A 14,781-nucleotide genomic window follows, 5' to 3' on the forward strand; every position below is an offset into this window, starting at 1 on the left:
ATCTATAGAAGAAGATTTCTGTGGTAAATACTACATTTTGGGAAAAATTAATCCCTCTTTCAAATTTGTCTCTTTACTAAATATCTTATGCCTAAAAGACATGCATCGATGGCCAATGAATTTTAAAGATTTTCATATTGGCTTTGGAGTAGTCTCAGGCTCCCTCTTCTAATCATAACTGTTGTTGAATCTGGAGCATTAGTGTGGTTGTCCAGTAAGATACATGGAAAATCCATTGGCTTTGGGGTGTGGGTCTGTGATTTGGCTCTACAGTTTACAAGCCATGTAACCTGACCTCTCTCTTTCCTCCCAAACAGAGGGACTGAGAAAAGAAAATCTCTGACCTTCCCTCGGCATCTAGAGTGGTTCTTTTAGAGACTTGGATATTTGGATTTAGCCTTTTAGAGCCATCAGCCTCCCTGAGAATTAGGTTTAGTTTTCCAGGTTTGGGGCTAATTTTAGGTTGATCAATTGCAAATCTGTGAAGGGTTATATCTTAAAGATATTTTTCTGAGTTTTTTATGCCTCAGGCTTAAGGGTTTGAAATCCTTCTTCTCCCAGATGTGGATAAAGCCTCTAGTAACATAAAAATGAGAGAGTTTAGAACTTGATTGAGTTGAATTATCAAATGATTCCCTAAATATGTTCTAACTTTGGTTATTATTCGCAGTGCTTGTTGAAAGCATGGTTAACTGAGAAAGAAGAATCTTTAAATAAAGTCCAGACGAGCAACTTCAAAGACCAAAAGGAGCTAAGCATCAGTGTTCGACGACTGGCTGTAAGTGATGTCGTTGTCAGCATCTCTCTTGTGAGCCTATGATATCTTAGTGTTTTATGCCAATGGTTAATAGAATTTAGTGAATGAATTCATTTCCCTAACACTAGAATGCTGACCTGTAACGATCTAGAACCAGAAGTCTTATGTTTTAGCTTTGGGGAATTAAAGCAGGTAAATTTTACTCTAAAATATACATGTTTATATTTTCTGACTGGGGAACAGGAAGATAAGTTCCTGTTTAAAGTGATTCAGTGATCTAACACATATCTGAAATACTAGATTTTGAAGGAAGACATGGAAATGAAGCGCCAAGCATTGGATCAGCTGAGTGAGATTGGCCAGGATGTGGGTCAATTACTTGATAATCCTAAGACATCCAAGAAGATCAACAGTGACTCAGAGGAACTGACTCAGAGATGGGATTCCTTGGTTCAGAGATTAGAGGATTCCTCCAACCAGGTACCTTTGCTGCCATCAAGTTTGTTTTAGTGTTTATGAAATAAAAGTAGTTCAGATCAGTTCAGTTCAGTTCAGTCGCTCAGTCGTGTCCGACTCTCTGCGACCCCATGTATCACAGCACGCCAGGCCTCCCTGTCCATCACCAACTCCCGGAGTTCACACAAACTCATGTCCACAGAGTCGGTGATGCCATCCAGCCATCTCATTCTCTGTCGTCCCCTTCTCCTCCCGCCCCCAACCTTTCCCAGCATCAGAGTCTTTTCCAGTGAGTCAACTCTTCGCATGAGGTGGCCAAAGTATTGGAGTTTCAGCTTTAGCATCAGTCCCTCCAATGAACACCCAGGATCTCCTTTAGAGTGGACTGGTTGGATCTCCTTGCAGTATAAGGGACTCTCAAGAGTCTTTTCCAACACCACAGTTCAAAAGAATCAGTTCTTCGGCGATCAGCTTTCTTCACAGTCCAATTCTCACATCCATACATGACCACGGGAAAAACCATTGCCTTGACTAGATGGACCTTGGTTGGCAAAGTAGTGTCTCTGCTTTTTAATATACTATCAAGTTTGGTCATAACTTTCCTTCCAAGGAGCAAGCGTCTTTTAATTTCATGGCTGCAATCAGCATCTGCAGTGATTTTGGAGCCCCAAAAAATAAAGTCTGACATTGTTTCCACTGTTTTCCCATCTATTTCCCATGAAGTGATGGGACCAGATGCCATGATCTTTGTTTTCATGCTTCAAGCCAACCTTTTCCCTCTCCTCTTTCACTTTCATCAAGAGGCTTTTGAATTCCTCTTCACTTTCTGCCATAAGGGTGGTGTCATCTGCATATCTGAGGTTATTGATTTCTTCCAGCAATCTTGATTCCAGCTTGTGCTTCTTCCAGCCCAGCATTCCTCATGATGTACTCTGCATAGAAGTTAAATAAGCAAGGTGACAATATACAACCTTGACGTACTCCTTTTCCTATTTGGAACCAGTCTGTTGTTCCATGTACAGTTCTAACTGTTGCTTCCTCACCTGCATACAGGTTTCTCAAGAGGCAGGTCAGGTGGTCTGGGATTCCCATCTCTTTCAAAATGTTCCGCAGTTTATTGTGATCCACACAGTCAAAGGCTTTGGCATAGTCAATGAAGCAGAAATAGATGTTTTTCTGGAACTCTCTTGCTTTCTCCATGATCCAGTGGATGTTGGCAATTTGATCTCTGGTTCCTCTGCCTTTTCTAAAACCTGCTTGAACATCTGGGAGTTCACGGTTTACATACTGCTGAAGCCTGGCTTGGAGAATTTTGAGCATTTTACTAGTGTGTGAGATGAGTGCAATTGTGCGGTAGTTTGAGCATTCTTTGGCATTGCCTTTCTTTGGGATTGAAATGAAGACTGACCTCTTCCAGTCCTGTGGCCACTGCTGAGTTTTCCATATCTGCTGGCATATTGAGTGCAGCACTTTCACAGCATCATCTTTCAAGACTTGAAATAGCTCAACTGGAATTCCATCACCTCCACTAGCTTTGTTTGTAGTGATGCTTTCTAAGGCCCAGTTGACTTCACATTCCAAGATATCTGGCTCTAGGTCAGTGATCACGTTATCGTGACTATCTTGGTCGTGAAGATCTTTTTTGTACAGTTCTTCTGTGTATTCCTGCCACCTCTTCTTAATCTCTTCTGCTTCTGTTAGGTCCATACCATTTCTGTCCTTTATCGAGCCCATCTTTGCATGAAATGTTCCCTTGGAATCTCTAATTTTCTTGAAGAGGTCTCTTGTTTTTCCTATTCTGTTGTTTTCCTCTATTTCTTTGCATTGATCACTGAGGAAGTCTTTCTTATCTCTCCTTGCTATTCCTTGGAACTCTGCATTCAGATGCTTATATCTTTCCTTTTCTCCTTTGCTTTTTGCAAAAAAAAGTTTGTTTTCGTGTTTATGAAATAAAAGTAGTAGTTAAACTAAAAAGTTGTTTCTTTATACCTGGTTAACTGTAAAATTGAAAAACTGACATGTATCTTGAGTTTTCAAAAGTGAATTTTAATAGACCTTAAAAAACTTCTGATACCCAGTCATTCAACCATTAGTAACTGACAACACTTAGATATGATCTTTGTGCTCAGTCACTCAGTTGTGACCTCGTCAGGCTTCTCTGTCCATGGGATTTACCAGGCAAGAATACTAGAGTGGGTTGCCATTTCCTTCTCCAAAATGGTTTTTTCATCTTAAATAATCTTATAAATTTAAAAATATTTTAGCACCTTGATTAAAAATAGCACTTTGGTTTGTATATGAATGTTTAGAGCAGCAAAATTCAGAATAGCCAAAAAGTGAAACAAGCCATACATCCATTAATAGATACATGGATGGACAAAATGTGGTATATTCATACAGTGGAATATTATTGTGTGCTGGGTGCCAAGTCACTTCAGTCGTGTCCCACCCTTTGCGACCCTGTGGACTGTAGCCTTCTAGGCTGCTCTGTCTGTGGGATTCTGTAGGCAAGAATACTGGAGTGGGTTGCCATTTCCTACTCCAGGGGAATCTTCCCGACCCAGGGATCAAACCAGTGTCTCTTACATTTCCTACACTGGCAGGCAAATTCCTTACCACCAGTGCCACCTGGGAATATTAAGTAATAATAAAATAATGTACCAATATATGATACAACAGAGATGAACCCCTGAAAACATTGTGCTAAGTAAAAGTATCTGGTCACAAGGTTAATGCACTGATTGTATCTATTAATACATGACATATCCAGAATAGGCAAATCCGTAGAGACCGGAAGTAGATTAGTCATTTCTAGGGGGAACAGGGAGAGAAGGTTGGGAGTGACTGTTACTGGGTATGGGATTTCCTTTTGAAATGATAAGCCTATTCTGGAGTTAGAACGTGGGCATGGTTGCACAACAACTCAATATATTGATGACCATGGGATCATATATTTTCCAAGGGAGAATTTTATGGCTTGTGAACTATATTTCAATAAAGCTGTTGTAAAACATTAAGCCTGGTTGATTTTTATTTCAGGTGACTCAGGCTGTTGCAAAGCTGGGAATGTCCCAGATTCCTCAGAAGGATCTTTTAGAGACGGTTCGCCTAAGAGAACAAGTAACTACAAAAAGGTCTAAGCAAGAGCTGCCTCCTCCTCCTCCCCCAAAGAAGAGACAGATCCCTGTGGATTTGGAAGCTAAAAAAAAGTGAGAACTATTTTGCACATGATATATTAATATTTTGTGCCCGGTACTTATTTTGTACTGATCACTAATCATATGCAAATTTAAACATAATTATTATAATGGAAATTCAACTACTGAACCACTCACTACCTCTGAGTCTTCTGAATATTTCACTTTATACTGGTTAAGCATCTAAGTCATCTGGATTTGATTTATCTTTGGTTTGGTTGGGAGAACTGTGTTCCTGTAGCCTTCATGGACAGAATATATCGTTTCCTTAGTTCTTTCTTTCCTGTCCTTTACTGTGGCTGGATATAATTGTCTACGATCTTTTGTTTATTCTTTCTTCCACTGTCACAGTTCCTACAGTTTTGCTTTAGGTCTGTCTCCTTATTCTTTGTGACTCTCCTTCTTCTTACCTTTAAAAGATGCTTAATTCAGGGAAGTAATTCCTTTAGATCTTTCTTTTTCCCTTCCCTTTCTCTCTTCATGTCTTCTTTCTTTCCCTGTTAATTCCTTTTTGTCTTAGTAACAGATTCTTCGTGTTACCAAAGATCCATCTTTGGTAAAATTTGTTTCATTTTCTGACTCAAAAGAAACTCAGGATCTTTATAGGAGGAACATTCATGTCTGGCATACATTGAGCTTTCACTAGTGTTGGATCTTCTGCAGTGCTTTCCTGTGGGCCAGGGACCATGCTCACCAGCCCTGAGTCTCAGAGCAGCCCTTGGATACTGCTGTTTTCTTGCCTTTTGACAGTAGAATTCCAGTGCTTGAGTACATGGGCAGTTACTTTTGCCTGAAGAAAAATAATATGATTTCCTCAATTTAGGTTTTGTTAGACAAAGAAGGATTGCAGTTTTACCTGTTGACTTTAGTTTTGGTAATAAGGCTGCGTTCCTGCATCCTAACAGCATCTCCTTTTAGGACCATGAGTTGGACCTCTGAGCTGCAAACTGCTGTGGAACTTTTACTTCCGGAGCCAAGGTAGCAGATGAGGGAGATGCTTGTGATGTTGATCTTACTGTGGACCTTTTATTTCCTGAGTGTCTATATTCTGTCCGTGTATCGGGCAGTGTTTATCTCCAGTGCTGACTTTGTGCATTTGGAAGCTGGGCAGGCTGTGAAAGACTAGGGTGCATGAATAGGTTCTGGTACCAATTCTAACTTCACAGGTTAGGGGTTTATTCCTCTAGGTCTGCTTTTTCCTGCTGCTCCCCCATCCCAGATCAGATGCCATGTTACCTGTGCTTCTTACCCACTGGCTACAGGTTAGAGGGTTCCACCACCTCTTCCTTGGACTTCAGATGCCAGTTACAAATCTAGGTTGTTACCTATAGTTCTGACCAACTAGCTATAACTCATAGATTTCTAACACCACCTCCTCTGCTTCAGTTAACTTGGTAGAGCAGCTTATAGAACTCAGGAAAACATTTTGCTTAGTAGATGACTGATTTGTTATAAAAGGGTACAATTCAGGGAGAGCCGGACTGAGGAGCTGCACAGGGCAAGACATGGGGACAGGGTGTGAGCTCCCATGCCCTCTCCAGGTGCCCTGCTCTCCCTGAACATCACATGCTCACCTACCCCAAGCTCTCTGATCCCTATCCTTGTGGCTTTTTAGGGAGGCTGCATTACAAGGTCATGATTGATTAGATCATTGATCTTTGGTGATTAATTCAACCTTCAGCCCCTCTCCTCTCCCCTGAGGTCAGGGGGGCAAGGTGAAACTAAAAGTTCCAACCCTCTAATTACAAGGTTGGGTCTCCTGACAACCAGCCTACCTTTTTAGATGGGATTCAAAAGTCATCTCACTAACATGACAAATGACACCTTTGTTGCTCTTATCACTTTGGAAATTCCAAGAGTTTGGGAACTCTATGTTAGAAACAAGGCCAAAAACCAAATATTTATTTCTTACTATAAATCACAATGTCACGGTGCCTAACTATACAATCTTACACATGTCCATGTTGTATAGGGTGAGTTCTGTTGCAAGAAACAGAATATTGTGCCCAAAGTGACTTATGCAATGAGGTCACTGACTATCTGACGTTGCAGGAAGTCCAGAGGTGGGCAGTTTTGATGGGATGGTTTGGGTCAGCATCGTGGCACCTTCTCTCTGCCATCCTCAGCTTGTTAGCAAGGTAAAAGGCAAAACTTGTCTTCTCATGGTCCCAAGATGCTGCTGTAGAACTTGGCATAACAACTTTGTATAACCTGCTTTATATGCAGGCAGGGAAGTTTTTCCTTATTTGTCTTCTAAACAAAAATTTTCTTTTCTTTTTAATCAGGGAGAAAGACCTTTTCTGGAAGATATTAGCTAACTCCCTGACTCTGGTCTCACTGGCCAAAACTCAGACATTTGCCCTGCCCTGGGTTCCTAGAAGGTTGAATCTATCCTGCGTTTTCCATCTCTGTAGTTGTGTTCTGGGGGTACTCAGGCAGCAAGGAAGAAATGTGGGGAGGGAGGTGTCTGTTGGGTGGGCAACCAGTTGTGAGCTCCACAGTCTTCTGTCTGCGATTTGATTGATGCAGAAATGGCTTCAGTTCATTCTCAGACACATAGAGGCTTGAGCACATTCAGTTTGTTATAATAGACAACAGTGAAATTTCATTATTAGAAATTTTGTCCAAATATTGTTTTTTTTTTTTTTTTTTAAACTTTAAAACCCCTATCAGTCCACTCATGGTGCTAACTTTGCATTTCGGAGTGATATGCAACCACATCACCCCCCTTCAATATGGTACCTCTTCAGAATTTAAGGATACGTTTCATATTCTAATTTACATTGTCCTAAAGTCCAGAATATTTTTAAGCATCCCAGTGAGACTTGATTTTCAGATCCTTTAATATTTATAGTCTGATGTAGGAAGCACTATTAGCTTGTCATAAAATGGGCTGTCTGAACAGGTATGAACCTTGAATGACTGTGTAGCACGGCTTAGAATACATGCTTCAGAAGTAATGGTTTATTTCCCCTTCTCCTTTCCTGGTGCTGCTAGTGGTTTTTTTTTTTTTTTTTTTTAACACCATAGTAACAGTCATTTCCTATAATCTAGATTCCTATCTATTAACATGACCTGAGATGATCATGGTGGCTCTAATGCATTCACATTGCTCTTGCTCATATTGAGAGCAGAGATGGACTAAGTCTCCAAGGTCATTTAAAACATGATCTTTGGTTTGTGCTCCTGAAAGATTAAATAGAAATCTGCTGTGAAGATGACATGAGGAGTGTACTGTGGTTTGACTGATACTGTGACCTTTGGTTATTTACCTAGAGTGTCACAAAATCCCGCTCAAATGACAAGAAAAATTTACCTTGGTGAAAAGACAAATACTCAGAATTCACTGAAAACCTGTTCAGCCAAGTTTCCCAAAAGAATCAGCAAGGACAACCTGTGCTTAACCGGAGAATCTCTAAAATTATCTAGAAGTTGTTTTGAGTTCTGTGTGCAGAGTCCTGGTTACAAGCACAGACTGCTCAGCTTAAATCCCAGCTCTAGCCTTTGTTAGCTTTGTGGTCTGGAGAAGTTATTTAAGACCTCTGTGAGCTCAGCTCCTTCATCATTAGAAGGGATAATAATAGTGTATGCTCACAGGGTTGTTGTGAGGATTCCTGGAGTTAATAATGCACAGAAACCATTTAGAAAAGCGCCTGGCATGTAGCCAGCACCCGCTGAATGTTTGTCCTCTTGTTCCTCGTCAGTGTGGTTTTAACTGACCTTCTCAACACCTCCCAGGTCTGTTCCCTTTCTTCCTTTCCCACTGTCACTTAGTTCTGGCTCCTGTGACTGCCACAGTCTGTTCTCTGGACTTGCCTCTATTCTTTCTTTTCAGGGACCCAAAAGGATAAATATAATCATGTCAGTCCCATGCTTTAAGCCCCTCACTGGCTTTCTGTTGCCTTTCAGTTAAGGTCCAGCTCCTTCAGCTAGCCTGCAGGGCCTTCCAGTTACTGATCCGAGAGGCTCCCTGCCACATCATCTACTGCTCCTCCCTGCTTAGTTAGTACTCGCTGTTCCAGTTGCACTTAACTGCTTACGGTGCTAGGTGTGTTCCTCCCTGTCTTTGTTCTCCCTTTGCAAGGATAACTCCGGGGCATAAAGCTGTTGCTCTCCAGGCAGCCATCCCTCCCCAACTGAATTAGGAGGCATCCTGTGAATTTCTGGGATTGTTTCTGGTTTACCCTTATATTAAGAGCCCAGTTCAGTGCCTGGCATTTATGAGGCTCAGTACTTCCATGCTGACTTAAAGAAGGCATTAGTTTAGGAATGTCCGTACTTGTTGTTACCTGTGGGTATCTCACCATATCTGTTTTCCTTGATCTACAGAGAGCTTGTGAAAACGCAAAGGGTTTATTATAATGTTTAAAAATTTTATTTAATAATTTTATTTATTAACATTACAACTTTGTTCCTCTTTTCATACTTTAAACTGTAAATGTATGATGTGATTTTGTGTAGTTACTGTATTTCTGGGTTGCCTTTATTTTTGAGGAGTGTTTAAAACCACATGCTGTATTGGTGTTGTAGTTGCTCTCTTTCTTGAGCCAAGTGAAACAATAGAAAATGAATGATGGTAACATCTGAATCTTAAATCAGGTTTGATGCTATAAGTGCTGAGCTGTTGAACTGGATCTTGAAATCAAAGACTGCCATTCAAGCCGCAGAGATAAAAGAGTATAAGAAGATGCAAGAAACATCAGAAATGAAAAAGAAGTTGAAGGTAAAACATAAAAATATCCCAGTGAATAAAATATTTCATGATAATGGATCTGCTGTTGGCATAAAGATGTGATGGGATCCCAAAATCTTCTTATAAAATAAATGCAGCCATAAGGTAGCTTTTAGAACTCTCTATTACATTTTGAATCTGTTTAAGCAGGCTGACATCACTTCCCATTTTTCTTCCTTCTTTAACCCCTGAGATGTGCAGGAAGGGACACTTGCTAACATGGTCCAGTTGTTACTACTCTTTTTTAGCTTGATTAGATCTATCTTAATCTGACACCTTTTATTATATGAATATATGCTGAAGATGTTTTGGCTTCTGAATACAAGAAGCAATTTCGAATCTCCGGATTTCTTCTATATGCATTTTTTTAAGATAAGAGATGTATTTTAAAAAATAAATACTATAAAATATAGGGGATCTTAGCTGTGCTACTTTATACTGTGTGTGTAGTACTGTAAATTGAAGCAGGAGGTTGTAGTGATTTATGTCATTGGTGTTCATGAAGTCTCTGTGCATCTTTGCATGCATTATTTGGGCACTTTGAGCACGTCTGTATTGCCATCTCCATCACCAGTGGAGTGAGTTTCAGTTCAGTTCAGTTGCTCAGTCATGTAGTAACCCCATGGACTGCAGCATGCCAGGCTTCCCTGTCCATCACCAACTCCTGGGGCTCGCTCAAACTCACATCTATCGAGTCAGTGATGCCATCTAACCATCTCATCCTCTGTTGTCCCCTTCTCCTCCTGCTTTCAATCTTTCCCAGCATCAGGGTCTTTTCCAGTCAGTCAGTTCTTCGCATCAGGTGACCAAGTTTTATTGGAGCTTCAGCTTCAGCATCAGTCCTTCCAGTGAATATTCAGGGTTGATTTCCTTTAGGATTGACTGGTTTGATTTCCTTGCAGTCCGAGAGACTCTCAAGAGTCTTCTCCAACACCACAGTTCAAAAGCATCAATTCTTCTGCACCCAGCTTTTTTTATGGTCCAACTCTCACATCCATACATGACTACTGGAAAAACCATAGCTTTGACTAGATGGACCTTTGTTGGAAAAGAGTTTGGAGAATGTTTGAAAAATAAGATGTGTATGTAGATGTTCATGATGTGAGTTAGAAAGTAGAAGGTACTGTGGGAATTGAGAGGAGGCCAGGATTGCAGCTGTCTCTATCTACTGGTGAAGTCCAGAAGGGGAAGTGACACTGAAGGGAGGGGCTTGGAGCTGGGCTCAAGGGCAAACCTGGCAGGCAGAGCCCTTGAGCAGAGGTTCAGAGTGGGGCAATCATGCTGTAATGCTTGGAACAGATAATTTGTTTTGTTTTGTGCTAGATGTGTTTGTAAAAGTGGTAGAGAGTTAAGGCTGGAGAGGTGGTTTGGGGTAGACCTGACTTTGAATGTTTGCGTGAGAAGTTGAGACTGATTTTTGCTTTATCATTCCACTGTGACTGTTCTTAGTTAGAGGTCACCACTGACGATTGCTTTCAAAAGGATAGATTTCTATTTTCCTCAGATCTCCTTTCCCTGCAGCATTTGCCACTGTTCACCTTCCCTTCTCAAATTCTCACAGCCTTAGCTTCTCTGACCAGTGGTCAGTCTAAGATATCAATCTGATTTTGCAGCTTTAGTGCTTGCAGTTAATTGATGACTTCCCATTGCTGTGGGGAGATGATGGGAATGCTGCCGGGCCCCAGCATGCAAGGCCTGCCAGGCAGGTGTCTTCTCTAGCACAGCCTCTGCAGCCCTCATTCACTCCTCAGAGCTCCAGCCCTCCTGACTCCTGTGCTTTTCTCAGTCCTTTGCCTTCTCCATGTGTTGTTTTCTGGGTTCCAAATGGCCGTTTAGTAAGCCTTTGTGCTTTGTGGCTGAAACGCCCTCTACTTCAGAAAGCTTCCATTAGCCTCAATAGGCAGATTCCGTATTGCTTTGACAATACCTCTATGAAAACCCTTATTGCATTTACATCATTGTTTATATGTCTACTGCCAATGCTTAGAAAGTGAGGATGATTTTCCACTGAAGTCTGTGTTTTCAGCACTCTGTAAAGTTCTTGGCTTATGGAAGGAGAGAATGATGACTGTGGACAGTGGGGATATGGAAGCACCATTATCAGAGCCCTCTGCACAGGGGATCAAGAGAGCCAGATGTGAGAGCTGTGTTCCATGATTTCATGTGCTTCTGAAAGACCAGTAGAGGATATTAACCAAAGGCGGTAAACTGGCAGAGAACTTGGGAGTTATAGTGATCTTTATGGAACAAATCCCATAAAATATTGATAAGTTCCATCCTGTGATCTAGAAATAATTTTACTTTCAGAAATTGTTATTGTAATATTTGAGAGGATAAAAATAACAATTGTGGAGGGGATAGGCTACCCCCTCCAGAATTCTTGGGCTTCCCTTGTGGCTCAGCTGGAAAAGAATCCACCTGCAACGTGGGAGACCTGGGATCGATCCCTGGGTTGGGAAGATCCCCTGGAGAAGGGAAAGGCAACCCACTCCAGAATTCTGGCCTAGAGAATTCCATGGACTGTATAGTCCACGAGGTTGCAAAGAGTCGGACATGACTGAGCAACTTTCACATGTGTATGTAAGGCATGGCTGGCAGTTCTTATGTTTTTCCTTTATCAGTTTGTTTATTTTGTTGTTTTAGATAAATAGTGTCAGTGGGATGGGAAATATGTACAATAAAGAACTATTGCTAATTTAACTATTGCTAATTTTTCTTGCAAATTTGGGAAATATCAGCTAGGTTTGTTTTAATGAAGGAATAACTTGTTCTAACTGATGCAGTATCTGAGTGGAGAATCCTTTGTTCAATCTACCACTGCCATAAAAAGTAGCAGAACATCAGTTTAGTATAATGCAGGTAATAATTTTCTCCAGTTTGATGGTAACTTTTTTGCATTGATTGTTTAACAAAAGTAAGTAGTGTTTCTTAGAATCTCTTGTTCTTTCTTGATCTTTGACTATAAAAATGGCTGTTTGACTGAGTTGCAGTAAAGTTTGTACGCATCAAAATAGGAGAGCTAAATTTATTGAATATATATTAGTGGTTACCTGTATAGACCTTAAAAGTGGGATTCTTCTCCATGTTATCTGTTTGAAATAATATGGTTTACCTGGAAGCTTTTGTTTTTGCCTAGAAAATTTGATTGTGCTATTTTGGACACTATTTGAGTAGTTAATTAATAGATAATTATCAAATGGAGAAATTTCTAATATTGACTGTGTACACAAAAATTTGAGTATGTTTGTGTGTGTCCATGATTTTACTCAGCCTTTTATTACTGATTCTGGAAGATTTTGTGTTCTTCTATCTCTGAGATATAGGGACATTGAGAATATCAAACCATAGAAACATATATATGAAAATTAGCAGCCATTTTTCAAATATAAAGAATAAAATTCTTTAGTTTGGTCCTGAAACTTAGTCAGTGTCTAGAAATTATGTGTGAATTATGCTGTGGTTAAAATTTGACTTATACCCTACGCTTAATATAAAACCAATAAATGATATTGAGACTCATTATTTCTTTCTTAAATCTTAAATAATTTTTGTTTAGTAATCTCTGTCTTCATAGCACATTCATTTGACTCAAACTTATTTTTACTGAGTTCATGTATGTGACTAGATATCCTGGATCCAAAATACTAATTTTAATTATTTCCTCCTGATAGAAACTCATAAATGTAGTGTACAACTTTTTCTCTTATAAAAGAAATGAACGTTTTATACTGTTTGTTTGCATTTACCTTTTGACATTTAATAACCTCTGGCATTCTGGAGGGCAGCCTGAAATGGCATAGTTTTATCTTATAGTATTTTCTTGGGTAAACTTTGACTGTAACCCCTAAAGAGAATGTGATAGGGCCATAAAATTTAAAAATGTCAAGAAGCATCAGCATTATACTGAGAAGAAAGTTTGAACTATTCTTATATTTGGGACTTTATTTTCAGGGATTAGAAAAAGAACAGATGGAAATAAAACCCCGACTGGATGAATTAAACCAAACTGGACAAATCCTTTTGGAGCAAATGGGAAAAGGTGAGAGCGCTGCTTTTTAAAAAATATTTTCTTAGATGGTGACACTGAATGCTGTTTCAGTTCAGTCACTCAGTCATGTCTGACTCTGCAACTCCATGGACTGCAGCAAGCCAGGCTTCCCTGTCCACCGCCAAATCCCGAAGATTACTCAAACTCATCTCCATCGAATCAGTGATGTCATCCAACCATCTCATCCTCTGTCATCCCCTTCTCCTCCTGCCTTCAGTCTTCCCCAGCATCAGGGTCTTTTCCAGTGAGTCAGTTCTCGTCAGGTGGCCAAAGTATTGGGAATTTCAGCTTCAGCATCAGTCTTCCAATGAATATTTAAGACTGATTTCCTTTAGGATAGACTGGTTGGATCTCCTTGCAGTACAAGGACTCTCAAGAGTCTTCTCCAGCACCACAGTTCAAAAGCATCAATTCTTCGGCGATCAGCTTTCTTTATAGTCCAACTCTCACATCCATACATGACTACTGGAAAAACCATTGCTTTGACTAGACAGACCTTTGTTGGCAAAGTAATGCTATTTACAGTTTAACAAATCAAATATTTACTTGTCACACTCTAGCCCTCTTTTTACTAGAAAAATGGTTTTTCATAAAAATTTCTAGGCAGCAAAATCTTTTTAGAAATGAAAATTTATGCTGAAGCTAATTATATAAAATAGATAATAGCAAAGTTGTTCTGCTTTTATATGGATCAGTTCAGTTCAGTTCAGTCTCTCAGTCATGTCTGACTCTTTGCGACCCCATGGGCTGCAGCACGCCAGGCCTCCCCGTCCATCACCAACTCCTGGAGTTTATTCTAATTCATGTCCATTGAGTCAGTGATGCCATCCAACCATCTCATCCTCTGTCGTTCCCTTCTCCTCTCACCTTCAATCTTTCCCAGCATCAGGGTCTTTTCAAATGAGTGAGCCAAAGTATTGGAGTTTCAGCTTCAACATCAGTCCTTCCGATGAAGGACATTTCCTTTAGGATTTATATGGATATTTATATGGATGACGTGAAAGTCACTCAGTCGTGTCCGACTCTCTGCGACCCCGTGGACTGTATAGTCCATGGAATTCTCCAGGCCAGAATACTGGAGTGCGTAGCCTTTCCCTTCTCAAGGGGATCTTCCCAACCCAGGGATTGAACCCAGATCTCCCACATTTCAGGAGGGATAAGAGAACCCAAATAAAACTCTTGTACCTCAGCAGGAGTTAAAATCCAGTTGTATGGGAGATTTTAAAATCTCGCCCTTGGGGTTACATATTGGAGGGAGGCAGTGAAAGAAATTGTTACTTTGGCAATATTAGGGATGTGAAGTTACATTAGGGTAAATTCATTGAGATTATTTGATTTTTGATAGCTTTCAGTGCATTATGTTGATTTAGTACAGGTATTTTATTATAGTTATATTTGACAAGGTATTACTTGTATTTGAAATTTTTACCTAAAGACCCAGTGGCTCTGGAGAATGTAAAGATTACTATTTCTGCCATACAGTTTTGTATATGATTCTTTTTGGGTCTTGCTGTGAAAGACGTTTCTTATAAGCCCTATTCTTTATTCCAACAATAAGTGATTTGGTAGTCTGTTGCAGTTCTCCTTGATA

The 14,781-nt window shown here is 40.1% G+C and overlaps 1 protein-coding gene across 10 annotated transcripts in view; it reads left to right on the forward strand.

The window, feature by feature from the left end:
* The window catches only part of UTRN (utrophin), a 567,941-nt gene that overhangs the window by 158,212 nt on the left and 394,948 nt on the right, over window positions 1-14,781 (forward strand). For all 10 annotated transcript variants that reach the window (XM_055433618.2, XM_055433617.2, XM_055433621.2 and 7 more), the window contains 5 exons: window positions 671-778; window positions 1,058-1,237; window positions 4,253-4,422; window positions 9,010-9,133; window positions 13,094-13,181. In XM_055433618.2, coding sequence (XP_055289593.2) covers window positions 671-778; window positions 1,058-1,237; window positions 4,253-4,422; window positions 9,010-9,133; window positions 13,094-13,181 — 670 coding nt within the window. The remainder of the gene's footprint in view (window positions 1-670; window positions 779-1,057; window positions 1,238-4,252; window positions 4,423-9,009; window positions 9,134-13,093; window positions 13,182-14,781) is intronic.

This window comes from Moschus berezovskii, chromosome 10 (assembly GCF_049115385.1).
Source record: "Moschus berezovskii isolate FMDL1 chromosome 10, NW_MosBer_1.0, whole genome shotgun sequence".
Taxonomy (NCBI): domain Eukaryota; kingdom Metazoa; phylum Chordata; class Mammalia; order Artiodactyla; family Moschidae; genus Moschus; species Moschus berezovskii.